This window comes from Trichosurus vulpecula, chromosome 1, assembly GCF_011100635.1.
Source record: "Trichosurus vulpecula isolate mTriVul1 chromosome 1, mTriVul1.pri, whole genome shotgun sequence".
Taxonomy (NCBI): domain Eukaryota; kingdom Metazoa; phylum Chordata; class Mammalia; order Diprotodontia; family Phalangeridae; genus Trichosurus; species Trichosurus vulpecula.
The window spans coordinates 241064126-241084229 of NC_050573.1; the positions used below are offsets into that span (position 1 = coordinate 241064126).

Consider the following 20104-nt stretch of genomic DNA (forward strand, 5'->3'; position numbering starts at 1 on the left):
TTACAAAAACTCTCTGCCGCCAAGAGTCTTTGTTGAAATAATTCAGTAGTATTCTTAAATGTACTTGTTTTTCCCTGATGGGTCCATTGTATTTTGTTTTTATAGACACTATGTGTACTCTGTGTTGGAAAGAACAATTTCAAGTGCCTATTTAGCATGGGAGGCTTATATAGTAAGTGTGTAAAGAAAGAGATCTTCTGTCTCCTCTTCTCTTTCCCCCTCCTTTTGTCCTCTTCCTTAATTAAGTGGTTGTAGCTGCTGAAATGGAAAGGCCAAGCATTATAGCAAAGTACAACTTGGTGTGAGTCCAAGATACTTAATATAAAAATATGGATAGGTTACCTCATTTGATATTTTGGTGGGAAAATTCTTGATTTTTAGACTAGGAGAAAACACTGAGGTTGCTCAAGCTTGCCTTGCACATGGGAAATACATAATAAGTATGTTGTGAGTGAATGAAGTCTCCATGTGTTAGAGAAATAATGATTCATAGTATAGACAGTTTCATGTATGGATATAAATACTACCAATCAGAATATTATTCTCATTTCTGCTTTACTGTGTAGTTGAAGACATGATAGCTCTACACATTTACAACCGTAAGTACAGGTACAGACACTACAGGGCAAATGGGTGGTGCAGTGGATAAAGTTCTAGCCCAGGAGTCAAAGACCTGAGTTCAAATGCAGCCTCAGACACTTACTAGCTGTACGATCCCGGGCAAGTCACTGAACCCTATTTGCCTCAGTTCCTCATCTGTAAAATGAGCTGGGGAAGGAAATGGCAAATCACTCCAGTATCTTTGCCAAGAAAACCTGGAATGGGGTCACGAAGAGTTAGACACAACCGAAATGACTGAACAACAACGCAAACACTACAGACTGAAATATGACCCGTTCCTATGCTGGTTTCCCTTAAATGCCCCAGAAGAAAAACTGATATTGAGAAAAGTTGATAGAAGTTTTAGCAAGTGGTAGAAGTCTGCTTTAATTTTGTCCACTGTCCTTTCTCTCCAAAAAGGATAAAGGCTTAGCTGAGTGTGTAATGGTTGTTTAGACTTCATTTGACTTACTGAGGTGACAGGTACTTATAAGAACTGTATTCAGATCCGCTAACTGTCTGAGTGTACATAACATTCCATGGTGGTGAGGTGCCCCCTGTTTTAGTAGCATCATTATTAGCTGAAAACATTTATTGGGAATCCATGAGTATATAATGCTGTACAAAGGAAGTCAAAATAGGCATGCCCCCTGCCCTTCCTAGTTCCCTATATGAAAGACTACAAAGGAAACTCAATAATAGAGACTCATAAACTACCCCCAATGTTAGGCCTGTTTATGCATTGGACTTTACAGATATTTTTGCCTTATTATATTTTGGTTTTGCTACCTAAAATATTTTTCTCATCTGTTAGCATCCTTTTAGTTTTTTTCGAGTTGACTTTCAGCCAGATACCAATTCCAGCTCATACAAATATAATGCTGAGAGGCACTTAGTGCTTGACTTGTTTTGAGAATCAAGGCAAAAGAGGTCAATTGCTGTTGGCTTGCCTACATTACCAGTCTCATGGAATGATTTTGGATGGGGTTTTAAGAACTCCCTCATGAAATCATACTGCATTAATTGAACATCTATTTAATGAGGTTCATCCGTGTGAACTAGCATGAACTGGCCAAGTCGGCCCTCTGCTTTGAGCCGATAGCCAGTTTGGTGATCGGTTCTGTGCTCGAGGTGGTTTTATAGCTCTTTACTTTGTCTGAGAAGGTATGAGACAAAGTCTTTGCAGCACTTCATGTCTTCATAATAGCTAGCATTTATATAATGCTTTGAATTTTGCAAAGCATTTTACATATGTTTTTTCATTCAAGCTTCACGATAATCCAGAGCAGTAGGTGCTAGTATTATCCCCACTTTACAGATGAGAAAGCTGAAGCACAGGGGGTTAAATGACTTGCCCAGGGTCCTTCCCATTTTACAGATTAGAAAGCTGAAGCACAGGGAGGTTAAGTGACTTGCCCAGGGTCCTTCCCATGGCTAGTAATTGAGGTAGGATTTGAAATCAGGTTTTCCTTTATATCTTTATTGATCTTGGTCTTCTTGATTAGTGAGCTGTTAGCTATCTCTTTTTGAGAACTAATGAACTCATAAAGTGGGGGGAACAGTACAATTTAGAGTACTATCTCTTGTCTCCCAGACCCTTCAACATTCCTGTGGAATGGCAAGCTCTCCTGGTATTTCCTATAGAAGTTTCCTGGGAAGAATTCTCTCAAAAGAAAGCTTATTGACTGACTGACCATTGTTCTTATTATGATAATGATTATTGCCAGACTATGATTGTATAGTGATAGGTAACACCCACTGAAGATATTCCTTCTCCCAATGTAGGTCAGCCATGTGCTCAACAATTTTTGACAGAGATTTGCCCAGGGGACTTAGCAATGAAGTGACTTTCTTGGGGTCGCACGCTCTTACGTGTCAACACTTGAAACTAGGTCTCTCCATCCTTAATGCCAAGCCGATTCTCACTTCAGTGTTATAACTGTTTCATACACTGATACACATAACTGATTCATACACAATCTTGCAAGCACCATGTGGATGCTTGCAACATTGTCACGTCCTGGCATTAATTAAGTGCCTACGGCACTCTTTGCTAGCAAGACATTTGATAGATGGGACCAAGAAGAATTGGAGAAGAAATTAGTCCTTTCTCTTTGAAAGGTATAGGTGGATCCTCTATTTTCCCAATTTACCTAGTTCCTTCTCCACTCTGTGTTTCCTAATGCCTGTTTCACTGTGCTCTCTTGCTTCTTCTGCCCCAGGCGTCAGTGTTAGTGTTACCACTCAGTTTTCTGTTTCAAAGTATTATATAATTCATGCCACAATTTATGTAGAGGGGGAGGGAGAGGAAGCAATACTTTACCATCAGTATCTGTGGGATGTAACACCAACCTATAACACATCTGAAAAATGATAAAATAATTCTTTTCAGAGGCAAATATTATTATATACAATTACATAACATGAGTTACAAGTAATATCTGTGTAGAGTGGCAATGTGGCTGGCTTTAGAGTCAGAAATACCTGAATTCAAGTTCTGCCTTAGGCACATATCAGTGACTGTGGTGTTGAGTCACTTAATCTTTGCCCCAAGGCAACTCTGTGGGGCTATAAGTTCCAGAGAAGTTGTTTACTTACATCTATAGAAAGGATTTTCCACTCTGGAATTACTTTTCCTGATGAACTCCCAGGTCCAGATCAAAAAAAAAAAAAACAAAACCCAAACGACTACATAGATCATATAGATCTAGAATGAGAAGGGACCTTACAAATAATACAAGACATCAGCATATTAATCAATCAATCGATAAGTATTTATTAAGACACTACTATAGGCCATGGAAAAGGAAATGGCAAACTACCCAGTGTCTGTACTGAGAAAATCTCGAATGGGATCATGAAGAGTAGGATATGACTGACTGGAACTGTCTGCCAGCCACTGTGCAAAGGGGCTAGGGTTAGAAAGATAAAAATACAAGTTTCTGCCCTCAAGGAGCTGATAGTCTACCTAAGCAGGACTTCTGCAAAATTCCTGATAGGGAGGAGGAATTTGTGTCTCCTGAAGAAATTAAATCCATTTGGGACAGTTCTAATTGTTAACAAGTTTTTCTTAAGATCAAGCCAAAATTACTTGGAAACAAATTGGTAAATACTGTTATTGCTTTTGTTGTTGTTGTCCTGTGGTTGTTTTAAGGGGGAAAAAATGAGATTATAAGGAGAGACTGATTTTTTAGTGTTTGTGGTTGGATGTGACTTGTAAATTTGAAGGCAATTCTATATGAACATTCATTTTCTCTCTGTTTCTCTCTTCTTCCTTTTCCTCCTCTTCCTCCTCTCTCTCTCCTCCTCTTCTCCCCTCCCTCCCTCTTTCTCTCTCTTTTGTCTGTGTACACACACACAAATGTGTGTATATGTATGTATGCATGTGCATTTGTGTGTGTATTCATTACTTTGCAGCCATACCAAAATAAGTACAGTCAACTCCAGGGGACTGTAGAACCTCCAGGTACTCTCAGGAATAGATTTTCTTGCTGTCTACCTTCTATATCACAGAAAAGGTGAAATCTTCCTAATGTCCAGCTGTCAGAATACTGTAGACTACATAGGAATACATAAGACCCCATGATTGACTCTTGTCTGTCTCTTGGTCACTTCCTTAATAAGGCCAAGGTGTTTCAGTTTCTTTTTCTTGCCTTTTATACTTTGAAGACTCATAATCCTACATCCTGAGAGACTCATAAAATTGACTTTAGGAGCAAAGTTGTTTCAGGACAGGTAATTGATGACAGAGTCTGGCTTTATAGAGATAATAACAGACCCTGGTTGGAGGGGAGGTGAATTATTTACTTATCTATGTGCATGTTGTAGCTCTCTTCCTTTTCCCATGTTCCCCTCAAAATTCCTTGAGAGAACAAACTATTTCATTTGTGTCTTTGTATGTTCATTGCCTAGGTCAGTGCTTAAGAAATGTTTGTCAAATTGAATTGTATGGATGGGCTATAGAAATAAAAGGCGGCAGTACAAATCTCTTAATTGCTAAATTTGTTGGCATTTTCTCAGTCCTTATTCTTATCTGCAACTTTTGACACTACTGAAAACCTCCAATACTCTCTCCCTCATGGTTCCCCTAACACTTAACCTTCTCCTGCTCATCCTTCTGCCTGTCCGACCCTCCCTTCTCTGTCTCCATTAATGGGATCATCATCAGTGCCCTATCTCAACCACCAATGTCTCCCAAAGCTCTGGCTGGGCTCTTTTCTCTCTCTTGGAGGTGTCGTGAACTTCCAACAGTTCAGACTCATGGCTTTGCAAATTCCTCCCATATCTTTATATTCAGACCTTATCTCTCCCCTGAGCACCACCAGCTCTACTCTCCAAGTGCCTATTGAATCGAGGCCCTGTAGACTTCTCAACCTGAACTGGAGGTAGCTCATCAATCAACAAACATTTACTAAGGCCCTTTGTGCAAGCTGTTGAGAATACAAATACAAAAGTAAAGCAGTCTTTATCTTCAAGTTGCTTATATTCCACTGGGGATATATAACATGTTCACAAATTACTGTTAGATTACATGCAAAAATAAATGCAAAATGATTGGAGAGTAGGAAGGATCACTACAACTGTGGGGATTGAGAAAGGCCTACGGGCCGGTAGGAGGCTAAGTGGATAGAGAGCAGGACCTGGAGTCAGGAGGACCTAAGTTCAAATACGACCTCAGACACTTACTACCTTTGTGAACCTGGGCAGGTCATTTAACCCTGTTTGCCTCAGTTTCATCATCTGTAAAATGAGCTGGAAAGGGAAATGGCAAAACTTCTCTAGTATTTTTGCCCTAAGTGAGGTCCTGAAGTCAGACACAACTAATCAACCAAAAAAAAAAAATTGACCATGAGCTGAGTCAGGATATCAACTAAGTTCTTTAATGGAATGCTGGCTTTCAAGTGCAGAATTCTGTGATGATAAGGAAATATCTGGATGAGGAGATTAAGAGGGCAGGAGGTAGGGAATGAGCATTCATGTAGTATTGTAGTACCTACTCTGTGCCAGGTACCATACTAAGTACAACCCTACAGGGTAGATGCTGTTATTATCCCCATTTTACAGTTGAGGAAACTGAGGCAATCTGAGGTTAAGTGACCTGCCCAAAGTCACATAGCTGATAGGTGTCTGAGGTTAGATTTGAACTCAGGTCTTCCTGACTCCAGGCCCAGGGCTCTATCCACTGTACCACCTAACTGCTTCAGGGGAAAAAGGTGAGGGGGAGCCTTGAGGGAGGAAGAAGAGATATGGAACTTGTGGGGAGTGACATAGAAAATCAATTAGGAAGGTATAAAAAGATTACCTGGTGGTGAGGAAAAAATATTCTGACACTTGAAACTGAAGTGTTAGAAAAATCATCGTTATATGTGCACTACATAATTTGCATCACTTTATCCTCTAAGCTCTTACTGTCTTTGTCATATGTAATTTTAATGCAAAAAATCCATATTTCAATGTTTCCCTTTGAGGTTTGGAAAGATGAAATATTGTTGACTGATGAGTTATATCTAGAAAGAGCTCTCCCTCATCTGGGAGCAATACCAGGATATTTTTACTACACCATACTGCAAATCCCAAATTTGAAAGGGCTAAGGAACTAGGGCACCATACAACATAATGTTTACATACAATATAAACTTCTGTGGTTGTGCCCTAAATAGAGGAATAAACATTGATTGATTGAAGAATATAGTAACTTCTGTCAAGCTAAGACTTCTGAGTTTGTTTATGTTTCCTTCAAATTTTTAGATCCTAAGAAATTATGGAAATCACTTTATTTCCCTTCCATTTAGGAAATCAGTAGAGCAGAGTCAAACACCAGAAGCACCAGATTAAAATGTAATTGGGAAATATTTTTTAAAATAAATAAAAATACAATTGAATATAGATGTTAACATGTAGTTTTCTAAGTCATTATGAAACTGTCAGGGATCCTTATGTATGGTTTAGAGGCCCCAGTTTTTACTTGAGTTTGATACCACTGCTATAGAGGACCCCTCACCACTGTGCTGTAGAGGCAGTAGCAAGAGCTTTAAAAGGCAGTAATAGAGGGGTAATAGAGACTTATTTGGGGATCCTGCAACTCTAAGAAACGCTTTAGGGTAGAAGTAGAGCTGAAATTGACCCCATACCTTCCCTTGAAATGGTTTCTACACCTTATCATCTATCCACAATCTTTAGAGAATGAGGATGTGGTCCCAATATGAACCTGAGGACTTCAGATTGATTGACTGGGGAATCCTAATACAAGCTATTTATCCTAGCTTGGTTCTCAGGCACAGAAAACTTTGAAATGTAACATTGAATTAGGATTTGATGATAAAGGTACAAAGGCAGAGCCATTTAATACTCTGAAACCTTGTCATATATAAATTCAGTAATGTGAAATAAAATTCTGGATGGACCAGTGAGATGGAACAGTGCTAGCTGTAAATTAAGGATTATTTCCACCATCCATACTTCCTCTGCTCGTAATCATGTGTTTCTGAGTGGTGCTGGAAAACCTACCAGGCCAACTAAAAATTTATGTTCGTCTAATATCAATGGGGCTCTCCCTTCAGTAAGGCAATATTTTTATTCTTTTGAATTGATTGTCTCATTCCCCACAGTCTACTCTATTCCATACCTTCTCTTCTTTCATCAAGTCTCTCACACCATGCCCATCCTTCTCATTCTTTTAGCTGAAAACCTCATCCTATACTTTGCTGAGAAAATATGGTTTCATTTGCTGTGTGCTCTCTCTTTTCCCTTTCTCGACATTTCAAAGCCTTCTTCTGTTAAAACCCCCTTTCCTCCATTCTGTGATGCAGATGTTCCTTCTCTTTACTAAGGTCTACATGAATCTCTGTTTCCATTCCCTCCCAGTCTTCTTTAGCAGACTGTTGCCAGAAGCATCCCTTTTCTCTGGCTAATCTTCATTCACTACTGCTGGCCTACAAACATACTCTATCCTTTAAAATAAAATGAAAAAAAAATCCAAAAACCCACTCATTAAACCTTAGCAATCCTTCAAGCTTTTCTTAGTCTCCTTCTTTCTTGACCTCTCTGCAGCATCTGACAGAGTGCACCACCCACTTTACTTGGATATGCTCTCTCTTTTCTGGATTTTATTGACACTGTTGTCTGTTGGTTCACTTCTTGCCTGTGTGTCTTGGCTCCTTCTCTGTCTTTTTATCTGGCCTTCCAAGGTGCCGGGAACTGTATTAAGTAGCTGTAGACACAAATAAGTGACAAAGACATTGGTGGGCCAGGGACCTAAATGAAGACTGGTTCCCAACAAGAGACAGGGATGTGTTTGTATAGTATTCAATAATTGTGAAGGAATTGCAATTGTAATTATAGTAATTCAGTAATTGTAAATTGTCTATCATTGATCATCTCATATTGCAATGCCCATAATGAGCATTTGCCCTCTCTCCTGGTATAAACTACATCTGACTGCAGGGATATGTATCTTTCATGTCACCACCTTCCTCAATGAATCAGCTTTGAGTGCAGAAATTCCTAACTATGGCTCTGTATGGCAGGCATGAGTATGCTATGGTGTATTTGCTAATGCAGTGTGAAGGATATCATCAGAGAGATTTATGACCAGAAATTGAAGTGACTTGGTCATGTAATGAAACTGAAGACCAATAGATGGCTTTTATCAAAGGATCTTGACCTAGTGTCTAGAAATCTTGAGGACCCCCCCCCCCTGCCATGTTGGGTCAGCTCCCTGCAAAGAGTTACAGGGGAATATCAACAAAAGTTGCTCAGCTTGAGAAGGTATGGCAGGATGCATATATTCAGTTTTGCACTATTGGAGAGATCATCTGCACTGATGAGATCATGGTTCCATTTAAAGATGCAAGTGTATATTATGAGCTAACACAACTCAGCGGTGCTAGTTGGAGAATGCATCTTTTGTGTCTGGGACCTGCCTTCCAAGAAGTGACAGGTAGAGGTTTTTGTAGTATTTAGTACTTGCAAAGACTTAGTTCATTTGATATATTCTTCATGAACCATAAAGATAATCCATTTGCAGAGCCAACAAATAAAAACTCATTGGTTCTGTGTGCCTGAAAAGTTTGTCATCATTTATTGTTCTCTCCTTCTAGTGAGGCTGTGACAGTGATATGGGGACCGGACAGTGCTTGTAGGAGCTGCCATAATACCAAGGACTTCTCTTGTTATGTAACATTTCCATGAAGCTGGGTAGGGGAGTGGAATAAGCAGGTTGTTGTTGTTTGTCCTTCATTAAGTGAGAACCTCTGAAGGAGAGACAGCCTTCTTCTAGCAACGTAAAGTTTGCCAAGGGCCGACAACCTGAGAGATTTGCCACAAATTATTAAAAAGAGTAACTCTGAATACAAGAGTTAGTCATATAACCATATATGTGTTTTGTCAATAAGGAATTGCAGGAGAGAATTTATAGTGTATATAAATAGAATTTACATATATAGTCTCTCCCTAATTGTACTCTTCCTTTATTATCTATTTATCTATCTATGTATTTATTTTAGATCATGGGGAATTCATATGCAGGGCAACTGAAATCTGCCCGGTTTGAAGAAGCGCTCCATAATTCAATAGAAGCATCCCTGAGATGTAGTAGTGTTGTACCAAGGCCAATTTTTTCTCAGCTCTATTTGGACCCTGACCAGCATCCCTTCTCTCCTGCAGGTAAGCTCCCCAAACTCAATACCAACATGGTAACCTCCCTTGCTCTTAAAAGACTTAGGAGTTCCAGTGTTGGAGGTTTCCGAATCAATCACTTGAATTTATCTCACCTCCCTGAGACATATCTTCTGGAGAATTTTATTTTTCTGCTGGGATTTTTTTTTTTCAATGAGTCCCAAGATGATGTTATTTCCAGTTTGTTTGCTTACTTAGATGTCAAACCCAAAGTGGAAGAACTGGATAAAGAACTGGTACACCGCTACACTCAAAATGGAAGTCTGGACTTTTCTAACAACTCAGTTGTTAATGAAATGGAAGATGAAGATGAAGATGAAGAAATGTCAGATTCAAATAGCCCACCAATTCCCTATTCGCAAAAGCCTGCCCCAGAAGGGTCTTGCACTACAGATGGTGAGTTTTATTTTCTTTCTCTTTTATTAGATTCTTCTGTTAGACTATTAGTTTCTGTTTATAATGAATATATGTTGGGAATTCATGGGAAATAAGTGATTGGCCTACATATAGATTTTTAAAAGTATCTGCTGAAAGAAATTGTAACAACTGTAACAATGATAATAGATTGTGTCCAAATAGTATTTTGCTGGGCAGCTAGGTGGCACAGTGGATAGAGTGTTGGGTCTAGAGTCAGAAAGACTTCTCTTTGTGAGTTCAAATTTGGCCTCAGACACATGCTAGCTGTGCGACCTTGGTCAAGTCAATTAACCCTGTTTGCCTCAGTTCCTCAATCTGTAAAGTGAACTGGAGAAGGAAGTGACAAACCATTCCATTATCTCTGTTAAGAAAATCTCAAATGAGATCACAAAGAGTCATACATGACTGAAGAACAACAACATACATAATTTTAAAGTTTATAAAACATCTGCTTTAGAATAACCCTGAGAAGGTTGGTAAGGCAGATGATATCTCCATTTACACAGTTAGGGAAACTGAGACTCTTAAGGATTATGGATAGATAATAGTAGAACCACTAACCCAAGATTTATGAGTCTGTGCCCAAAACTATTATATCACAGTTTCAACACCTACCCCCTCCCTCAGCCACATGAGGCCACAACATTTCTCAGTGGTACTGGAACCAGATTAAAATGTAATTGGAAATTATTTTAACAAAATAAGTAAAAAATACAATAACACAGAGATAACATTATATTTTAAAAGTAAGTATGGATTAGTGGCTTCTGTTTCTATTTTAGTTTTCCACCACAGCTTTACACTATACATAGGAATTCTGTTTTATTAGGAATAGGTTGTCCTTGGGAGGCTGTAGCCCCCTAAAAGGATACTAATGTAGCACCCTTCCAGGACTACTCAGGATCTCCAGAGAAGTGTCTGTGGCAGGTGGCAGATGGCAGATGGTAGTGTATGTCTTTGCTCTCTTCCTCAGAGTGCTCTCCCCAAATACCCTCCCTGTTAGATGTAGTATCTCTTGGTAGGACAGTGATTCTGCTACAAGATACTATACCTCAATGTCGAGGGGTGGGGCAGGGAAGATTAAATTCCCTCCTGCCCCCACCCTTGGAGATGCTGGGATCACAATGTACAAAATTACCACAGACACAGAGAAGTGACATTTAAGTTAAGAAGCATCTTCATAGATCAGAAGAAGCCTGACTGTGGATTCAAGAGAGTACTAGCCCTAGAAGTCAAGAGCTGAATTGTGGATGAAGAGATACAGGGAGGTTAGCGGAGGGATCTGCTCAGTAAGATGCTGTGTCCAGGGGAGAGCAGGGTAAGAAAATAATGAGAAGAGAAAGGACACCAGGCTCTTCAAGTATTGGAGACTTGAGCTGCTTTGGTTACATAGGATTCCTCACTAACAATATACTCTAAATTTGTTTCTACTCTTCTTACTAATGTTGCGTATTTTTATGTGATAGGGTAACCAAACTTATGAGGGAAATGTCTTGCAGCTACAGTCTTTACTATGTTTAAGTCATTTCGTTTTGTATTTAATGACTTAAATTTATTTATTGACATGATTTAATGACTTAAATTTATTTAATGATTTAAATTTAATGACTTAAATTCTGGACTTTCCAGACTTTCTCCAGGGCTTAGAAGGCTTAGCTTTTTTACGACCTTCAGGGCTGTGGCCAAATTTCTCCTAACCAATGGCCAACTGCCCTTAAAATTTAAGTAGAAAATTCCTCCACACTTCTTAAATGAATGATGGACTGGATTTGTATTTTACTATCATATTAATACCTGGTTACCTCTTACCTGCCCCATATTTTCCATTATTACATCAATTTTTCTGGTGGGGGAGGAACAAACCTCCCCCCCCCCCACTAAAATAATAGTAATATCAGATCTTTGCTTTTAACAATTGTTTTCTAGTAAGTTAACTGGATGATCTCTTATAATAGTGGGAATGGAAATAATTAATTTTGTAAAGTAAGTTGATTAAGCATTTTTATCATAATGTAGAAATAGCTAAGTAATGCAGTGATAGAGAATCTGGAGACAAGAAGACCTGAGTTCAAATCCAGCCCTCAGACACTTGACTGTGACCCTGGGCGAGTCACTTAATGTCTGTCTGCCTCAGTTTCCTTATCTGTAAAATGGAAACAATAGTCCCAACTTTCCAGGATTATTGTGAGGATGAAATGACATAATATTTTTAGGGATCTTTGCAGACTTTCTAAGTGATGTACAAATGCCAGTCATTATTCTACATATGTGGAAATTGAAGCTAAATGTTGTAACATTACTTGCCCAAGGTCACAGACTAAATAATGGTGGGATCAAGACTTGAACCTAGGACTTCTGACTCTAAATCTAGGGCTTTTTTTCCCATTATGCCACAACCACCTCTTGAATTTTAAAATTTTTTTACTGTCCATCCACTTTCCTGCCAAATATTTTGCCTTGATGCTAACAAGAGTGAAGAGGTCTGTTGTAAAGTGCTTATGTAGTTGTTTATACTGCAGGTCAAATTGTATTCTATCTGCCACCCCCATCATTTAGCATCATATATTTCAGTTGTCTATTATAACATGGCCCTCGAGACAAAGTGGCTACAGTACAACCTCATATATTAAATTAATTGGAATTAGCTGTAGTTATTCAAGAAGTCTTAGAATCCTAGAATTGGAAAGAACCTCATTGGTTTTCTAGTCCAGCATATACCAAAGCATGAATCCCAACCACATCCTAGGCAATTAGTCATCAGTCTCTTTGTGAACACTTACAAAAATAGAGAAGTCACTACCTTATGGACCAGCTAGTTCCCTTTTCAGAAAGCTCAGCTGGTAACTAAGTCCGTCCTTATACTAAGCAGAAAATCCGATTCCTGTGGCTTCCACCCATTGGTCCTTGTTCTGTCCTCTGTAGTCACACTTCGATAAGAAAAGAAAACATGCAACAAAATGAAAATGTGGATACATGAACATCTGGAAAAATATCTTCCGACCGTTCTTTGCAAAGCTTGTGCTGCAAAACAATTGGGATGAACTTTAATAAGTAGGGCCAGAAAAATTAGACCTGTATTACAATTGGAATTTTATTTGCTTATCCTGGCCCTCCTTGTACACTTTGTCACGAAGAAATAAAATAACCAAAAGACAAGTGGAAAATCAGGCCTAGATAATCCTCAAAGGGGATAACTAAATTATTAGATTTTTATGTATAATTAAAATCTGGTACAATTAAATGTAAATCTGTAACCCACAGTCTGTGGAGCTACTATAGTCCTTGTCCCTTAGAAATGACTTTTTTCTTTTGGTCCTACTTCCAAGTATTATTGATTAGGCTTAGGAGTGTAATTGATTAGTCAGGATTTCTTTAACATAGACTTTAGGAGGGAGGTGTGCTCCATACTAATCAACATGATCAGTAGTTAATTAATTATTATCTGTGTAGAACAGGCTACAAATCTTGATGTATATATAGCCTTACCTTTAAGTTACTCAGGGAAACAAGAGGTAAGGGTAACAACAGTTACTTAACTGATAAGGAAAGTGAGAAAGTGGGAGGCAAAATGTTTTCCTGAGAATAAAGTCAAGCTCGGAATTCAGATTGAGAGCTACCTTAAACCCTGGTCTTCAACTTAGATTCCTGCAGGCACACACTGGGAACCATCAAACCCCTTTGTTTAAGATTCTGTTTCCCTAGTTTTCCTGGTTTAAAATGTTTCACAAGTAAATTTTGTAGCTTTTGAATGAGACACTTTTTTGAGGCTTGCCCAAGCTAGAATATCCTCATTGCAAGATTGCTAATTTCCCATAATTATTTCAGAAGAAAAATGCTACCCATACGGCAGTACTGTCATTTTGATAGTTAAAAGTAGCAATAAATAAAAGGTTATTATAATGACTAGTGGTGATTAAGAAGAGCCTAAGCTTTACCAAGAAATCTTCTATTTACCTAGGGCATAAAGACCATTTTTGGAGGCAATTAGATAAACAGGTACTTAACACCTGATGAGTTGCTGAGAAACTGCTATTCTGATGTAAATTTATGCTGCTAATATCTTATGTAAATTTCCAGGTCCACCTCAGGTTTGTACCCCACTGTGAGGCCATTGATTATATACCTTCTGTGGGGAGGCAAGGAAAATCTTTGACTTTGGAATACTGGCTTTGATTACTTTTGTTTGTGTTTAGAGCTGTTTTAGTAAACTTTCCCCTCCCTGCTTTTAGCTTACTCGGTAAGCTTCCAGTTGGAGATAATTGGAGGATGCAAATCCATTCCTGTGAAGTGAAATCCTTGATTGTTTTCCCAAAGAAATGCAGATGAAGGTCTTAACAGCTATTTATTATCTCCCTCTCCCTTTTACTTTTGACACAGAGAATTTTTTTTTTTTTTGGTGAGAAATTTAGATTTCTCCTGGTCTGTTTTTTTTTCTTTTTTTTCTGCTGCTTTCTGTTTTTCGGTGTTGTTCCCAAGAAAGTATTTTGTTAGCAAGGCTAACTAAAGAAACTCTTATCTGTGTGTGCAGGTGGTGGTCTTCTTACATCATGTGTATACAGCAAATATTCTAAGCTGAGATTGTTTCCTTAGGGCCCTCTCACCAGGAGAGTGAATCTTTTGTGAACCTCCTTACTCCGGGTCACATTCGGGGACCGTTTCAGATGTATATCTGAGTTGCTGCTGCTTTTGTAGTGTAAGCCAGTAAATCAGGTTTTTAAATATTGAGATTTGGGTTTTTAATTGAGCATTTGATGTTTGCTCTTTATACACTCATCACAGAAAAACACATAGGGGACATACATCTAAGAAGTCCTCATATTTCTGCCATTGAGATTTTGACTGATGACTAACAGTTTCAGCTTCCCTGCCCTACCATACATACCCCTTTCATTTAAAACAATGGCTATAACATACTATTCTTGAAGTTTTTATATTGTGATTTCCTCTTCAGTGAGTTTTGTCACATCCTACATACACGTGACACGTGGTAACAAATTCCCAAAGTGAGAAGTTGAATTCAAATTTTAACAAAGCAACATCCTATAATAAAATTTTCTAAACATCATTGACCTCCAGGAGCCTTACTTTCTGTCACAACTACAAGCCTGGTTAGGCACTTCTATTGACTCCATAGCTATCCTTGACCCTGAAGCTCATTCCACATTTCTTTTGATGTAAGGCTTACTTGGACCCTTTCCTCGTGCTTTTTTCTTGAGCCAAGTTGCCTTCTGTGAGAATGATACAAAGAGAAATTTATAAGTGTGGTGACCACATTTTCCTAACCAAAAATTGGAACATATGGTTTAACAAAGAATATTCATTTTGCAAAGTCTCGCTGAGAGTAGATTCCCCTCTTCAAATTGGAACTCTGGAAAATCAAGGCCACATGGATGTAATAGCTGTGGGGAAGCAGGAATGGCCAGAAAATCAGAAAATGGGAAGTGAGAACTAAGAGGCCTAAGACCTAAAGTCTGGACTGTTTTGTGACTGGATAAGATAACTTTATGATCTTTGACAGATTTCTAGATTTTGGCTTCTTGTTGTTGGACCATTTTGGTCGTGTCCAACTCTCCATGGCCCCATTTGGAAATTTCTTGGCAGAGATGTTAGAGTGGTTTGTCATTTTCTTCTCCAGCTCATTTTATAGATGAGGAAGCTGAGGCAAACAGGTTTAGGTGACACAGCTGGTAAGTGTCTGAGGTCAGTTTGTACTCAAGTCTTTCTGACTCCAAGCCCAGCGCTGTATCCACTGTGCCACCTCACTTGTTCATCTCTAAAATGAGGTTAGATTAGATGATTTCTAAGAAGATCTTTTAGTTCTAACATTCCAAAATCACAGAATTTCAGAGTTGCCAGGGTTCTTAGAGGCTATCTAGAGATGCTTGAATACCTCTCTTGAGGGGAACTCACCACCAGCTGGGGCAACCCATTCTATGTGTGTCCATGTGTGGCCTTGAGGCCACAGCTTCCCTACCCCTGGACTCTTAACTCTTTAAGGTTTAGGAAACTGAATCACATCAGACCTAAATTTGCCTCTGGAATAAAGCAAGAAAAACGTGTCACAGTGAAAAGAGTCAGAAGTTCTGGAGTTAGAGGACCTGAGTTCAAGTCCCACCTAGGATTCAAGTCATTCAAGCTTCCTAGGTCTTAATGTCTTCATCTATAAAATAAGGAGATTGGCCCTGGTGGCCACATCCCATGAAATCTACTTCTGTCTTTCATGGCAATAGACATTCTGATGTTTGATGACAGCTCTCTGGTTAATTTTGCCCATCACCTGCTCCTCCTATAGCATAGACTACAGGCCTTTTCATCCTGAGTTACCATGGGAACCTGGGTGACCCAATTGGGCTGCAAAGGTAACAGGGAACAGCTGATAGTAGTTTGCTGAATGTTACGGTAACATTTCTGCTGCCTTGTAAAGCTACTTAATAGTACTAATAGCTAATATTTACCTAGTGCTTACTCTGTGTCAGGTACTATGCTAAGAACTTCACAATTATTGCTTCATTTCATCTTCAACTACTCTGGGAGGCAGGTTGCTACTATTATCCTCATTTTACAATGAAGAAACTGAGGCAAACAGGGGTTAAGTGAGTTGTCTGTCCAGGGTCACACAGCTAGTAAGTGCCTGAGGTCAGATTTGAACTAAGGTCTTCCTGACCCTAGGCCCAGAACTCTTTATCTACTGCACTACCTGGCTGCCCAGGTAGCCTTCTATTTGACTGATGTGTTCTGAGACTAGCCACACAACCGTTTGTTTTGCAGTGTTGCTAGGAGCGAGGCAGAGATGGATATAACTCTGTATGGTGGAGAAACATGACTTGGTTGCCTTGGTGACCTAGATGTGTGGAAGGAGAGCCATGCTTTCTAGGGATGGTAGATTTCTATCAAAAGTATCCACCCATCTCCTAAAGACAAGGATTTTGTATTGAAGGAGGGAATGAACAAAACTTTTCTGATCCAAAAGTAAGCATTTGAAGTGCCTTTGCTCAGTACCCAAACTCCAGTTACTCTTTGTGTGTGTGCATAGAAACATAGGCAAGTGGCGTAACCACTGAGCCAGTGCTGTAGACCCTTAGTGCAAGGGATCTCTAGTAGCTTACCATGCTGACTTAAAGTTTCATGACTTTTTCTAGTACATCTCACTTGATTTTCCAAGTAGCCTACCATTTTTTAGGGAAAATTGTTCCCCTTCACTTCCTTCTCCACCCCACTGCCCAGTTGTGTATTATAACAGCCCAAATCTAGTATGGTCTCCAAAAACAATTAGGCATGCAGTTTTATTTGTGGTGCCCTGCCTCAGCTTGTGTGACTTTGGGCAAATCATTTGACCCCTCCTGCCCTCAGTTTCCTCATCTGTAAAATGAGGCATGGGAGTTTGAAGAGAATGACCTCTAAGGTCTTTCTGGCTGTAAATCCTGTGATCTTCAGATCAACAAATACTTGGAATGTGCTAACCAAAAGATGAAGCAGTTCCTACAGTGCTATACAGCACATTTATAGCAAGGCTGAGTCCAGTCTCTTCTTGTGACAAAAATTGCTTGAGAACATTGATGCACACTTTGTCCTCAGAGACTTACTCCTTCACGTAGTTGTTACTTCTCTCCATGTCTGCCTGGGAGGTGGACTAGAAAAGGAGCAAATACCCTCCTTGAGAAATTAGGAACAAGGCCTACAAATGGAAAGTAATTTTTGTCACAAGAAGAGACTGGACCCTGCCTTGCTATATAAATGGTAGCGATTATGTGTGTATGTGTGTATAAGTACAGATATATAACTATATGTGTTTATTATATATAACTATAAAACAGAAAGGAAGGGAATATTAGGAAAAGGAAGGCTATATATAGCTATGTATGTATGCATTTGTATGTATACATGTGTGTATATACACATGTGCGCATATGTCTATATAGATGCATATACATATGTATGCACACACATATATACATTCATACATATATACATATGCATACATACACACATATACACATACACACATTCCTGATGTTCCTCCATTTCTCTACCCCCTGGGGAAAATGATCAGAGCCTCACCAACTCTTTCTGAAGAAATCTCCCAACGGTTATATGAAGTGTAGACGTTCTTGGTTAGACCTTTGGATGCTATCCCTTGTACTCCTCACCATATTAAGTGGTCACACCACCCTCACTCCTCTTTATAATCCAATCCTGTAACACCTATTCTTCGTGGTTACTGACTTGAACAGGTATTGAGTATGTGTACATATATCTAAACCTCTAATCAATTTTTATTGAATTTCCCATAGCAAGTACGGGAACATTCAATACCTGTTCAGGTCAATTCCTGAGAGGAAATAGGTTGAACAGGATATCTTAGATTTGATTGACAGGAAGGGATACAGTGCAGAGAACTGTACCATGATGAATTGACAGCATGCTACACCCCACATATTTGTTAGGAGACTTCTGCTGAGATTTCCAGAGAAGCCTTGATGTCTTTCCCTAGGAGAAGGAGAGGTAAAGGAGTGTCACTGGGGTGATAATTGTTAGCATGGAAACTGGAGAGCCACATAGAAGGAAGCAGCTGGAATGGCTATTGGTGGTGATATCAGGATTTTCAATACACAGAGGCATTATGAACAACATTATTTAAGGATGGTGAGGTGAGCTTACCCTTGTTGGTGTGTTTTGAGATGAGCTGCAGAACCCCGTTCTTGAAAATTTACAACTCCAGAATACAGTGGAAGTGTGGCTGTGGTTGTCTTGGCGACTTGGGTGCTGCTGGTGGACTGGCTTTCTGGGAAAGCAAGCACAGGAGTGATTATTGTGTTTTTTATTCCCTTTTGACTTCGTTACTGTAGCTGTATTTGGTCCATTGAATAGAAGCCACGGGAGGTCACATTTCGGGAGCGTGCTTGCAATTTAGATTGAACAACAAGCTGTATGTTTAATTAACCGCTTTCCATTCTTTGTTGTTACTGTTCAGTTGTTTTCAGTCATATCAGGCACTTGTTGAACCCATTTGGGGTTCTCTTGGCAAAGATATTGGAGTGGTTTGCAGTTTCCTTCTCCAGCTCATTTTACAGATGCTGAAACTGAGGCAAACATGGTTAAGTGACTTGTTCAGAGTCACATAGCTAAGAAGTGTCTGAGGCTGGATTTGCACTCAGGAACATGAGTCTTCCTAACTTCAGGCCCAGCATTCTATCTTCTGTGAGACCTAGTATTCCCTTCTTGAGGTCATGATTTGTAAGATTTTGGATGAGAAACTCTTCTTCTTGTTCCAATAGTATCCATGGAAACTTCATAGAGAAAGATTTTAGAATTCACTCCTCATGCCACCTACCCAAGATTTAATTATTATTACTAATAATAATAATAATAATCACCATAGTACTTTCAAGTGGCTCCATAACACACAGGGACAAACACTGATCCAAAAATCATAAAAGAGTTAGGACTTCACTTGAAGAGAAAGTCCTTTTCCTACACTTCCAAGTGATCTTCATGCACTGATAATCTTGGATTCTCAGGTTGTTGACTGTGATTTCTCTGTTATTTCCATCTGACTCAGATCCCCTGTAAAATTTTTCCAATTTATTAACCCTTGAAAATTCCTCAGAAGGAAGGGGGCAGGGATGAGGAAGGTATTGATTTTGAGGATTTCATTAAAGTACATGAGGTTTGGTTCGTCTGTTTGGCCATCAAAGCCTTTTGCAACCTGGCCCCCTCTTGCCTTTCCTCCAACTTCCTCCTAAGCCCATGTCCTCTGCCATTCAGTGACACTGGCCTCCTTGCTGTTCCCCACATACAGCGCTCCAATTCTCCATACTTGGAAGGCTTTCCCTCCTCATCTCCACCTCCTGACCTTGCTGGCTTCCTTCAAGCACCAGCTAAAATCCCATCTTCCTCAAGAAGCCTTTTTTGATCCCTCTTACCACTGGTGCCTTCCGTCTGTTGATTATCTCCAATTTATCATAGTTTGAACATAGTTGTTTGCATGTTATCTCCTCCATTAGACTGTAGGCTCCTTGAGTTGAAGGCTTGCCTTTTGCCTTTCTTCATATCCCCAGGGTGCCTTAGTGTCATAGGCACTAAGTAAATGCTTATTGGCTAGTGACATAGCATTGTCATTTAGTGCAGGGGCTCTTAATTTGGAGTCTGTGAATTGTTTCATACATACACATAGACGTATGTATATACACAAAAATTGTATTTGATATAATTGGTTTCTTTTGTAATCCTGTCATTTATTTTATGCATTTAGAGATATGATTCTCACAAGGGTTCCATAGTTTTTACCAGACTGCCAAGGGGTAATTAGGAGCTACTGGTAGGTCAGGCATCGAAGATGCCAGCCTGGAATGAACACAGGAAGAATGACAGGTTGAACTCCCTCCGTAGGTCAAAAAAGGTCATGTAAGTC

General features: G+C 39.3%; 1 protein-coding gene across 1 annotated transcript in view; it reads left to right on the top strand.

Moving 5' to 3' along the window:
• The first annotated feature begins 9107 nt into the window (after positions 1-9107).
• Positions 9108-20104, top strand: part of GREB1L (GREB1 like retinoic acid receptor coactivator) — a 128666-nt gene continuing 117669 nt past the window's right edge. The window contains exons 1-2 of the mRNA XM_036764687.1: positions 9108-9264; positions 9475-9672. Of these exons, the coding sequence (XP_036620582.1) occupies positions 9108-9264; positions 9475-9672 (355 nt within the window). The remainder of the gene's footprint in view (positions 9265-9474; positions 9673-20104) is intronic.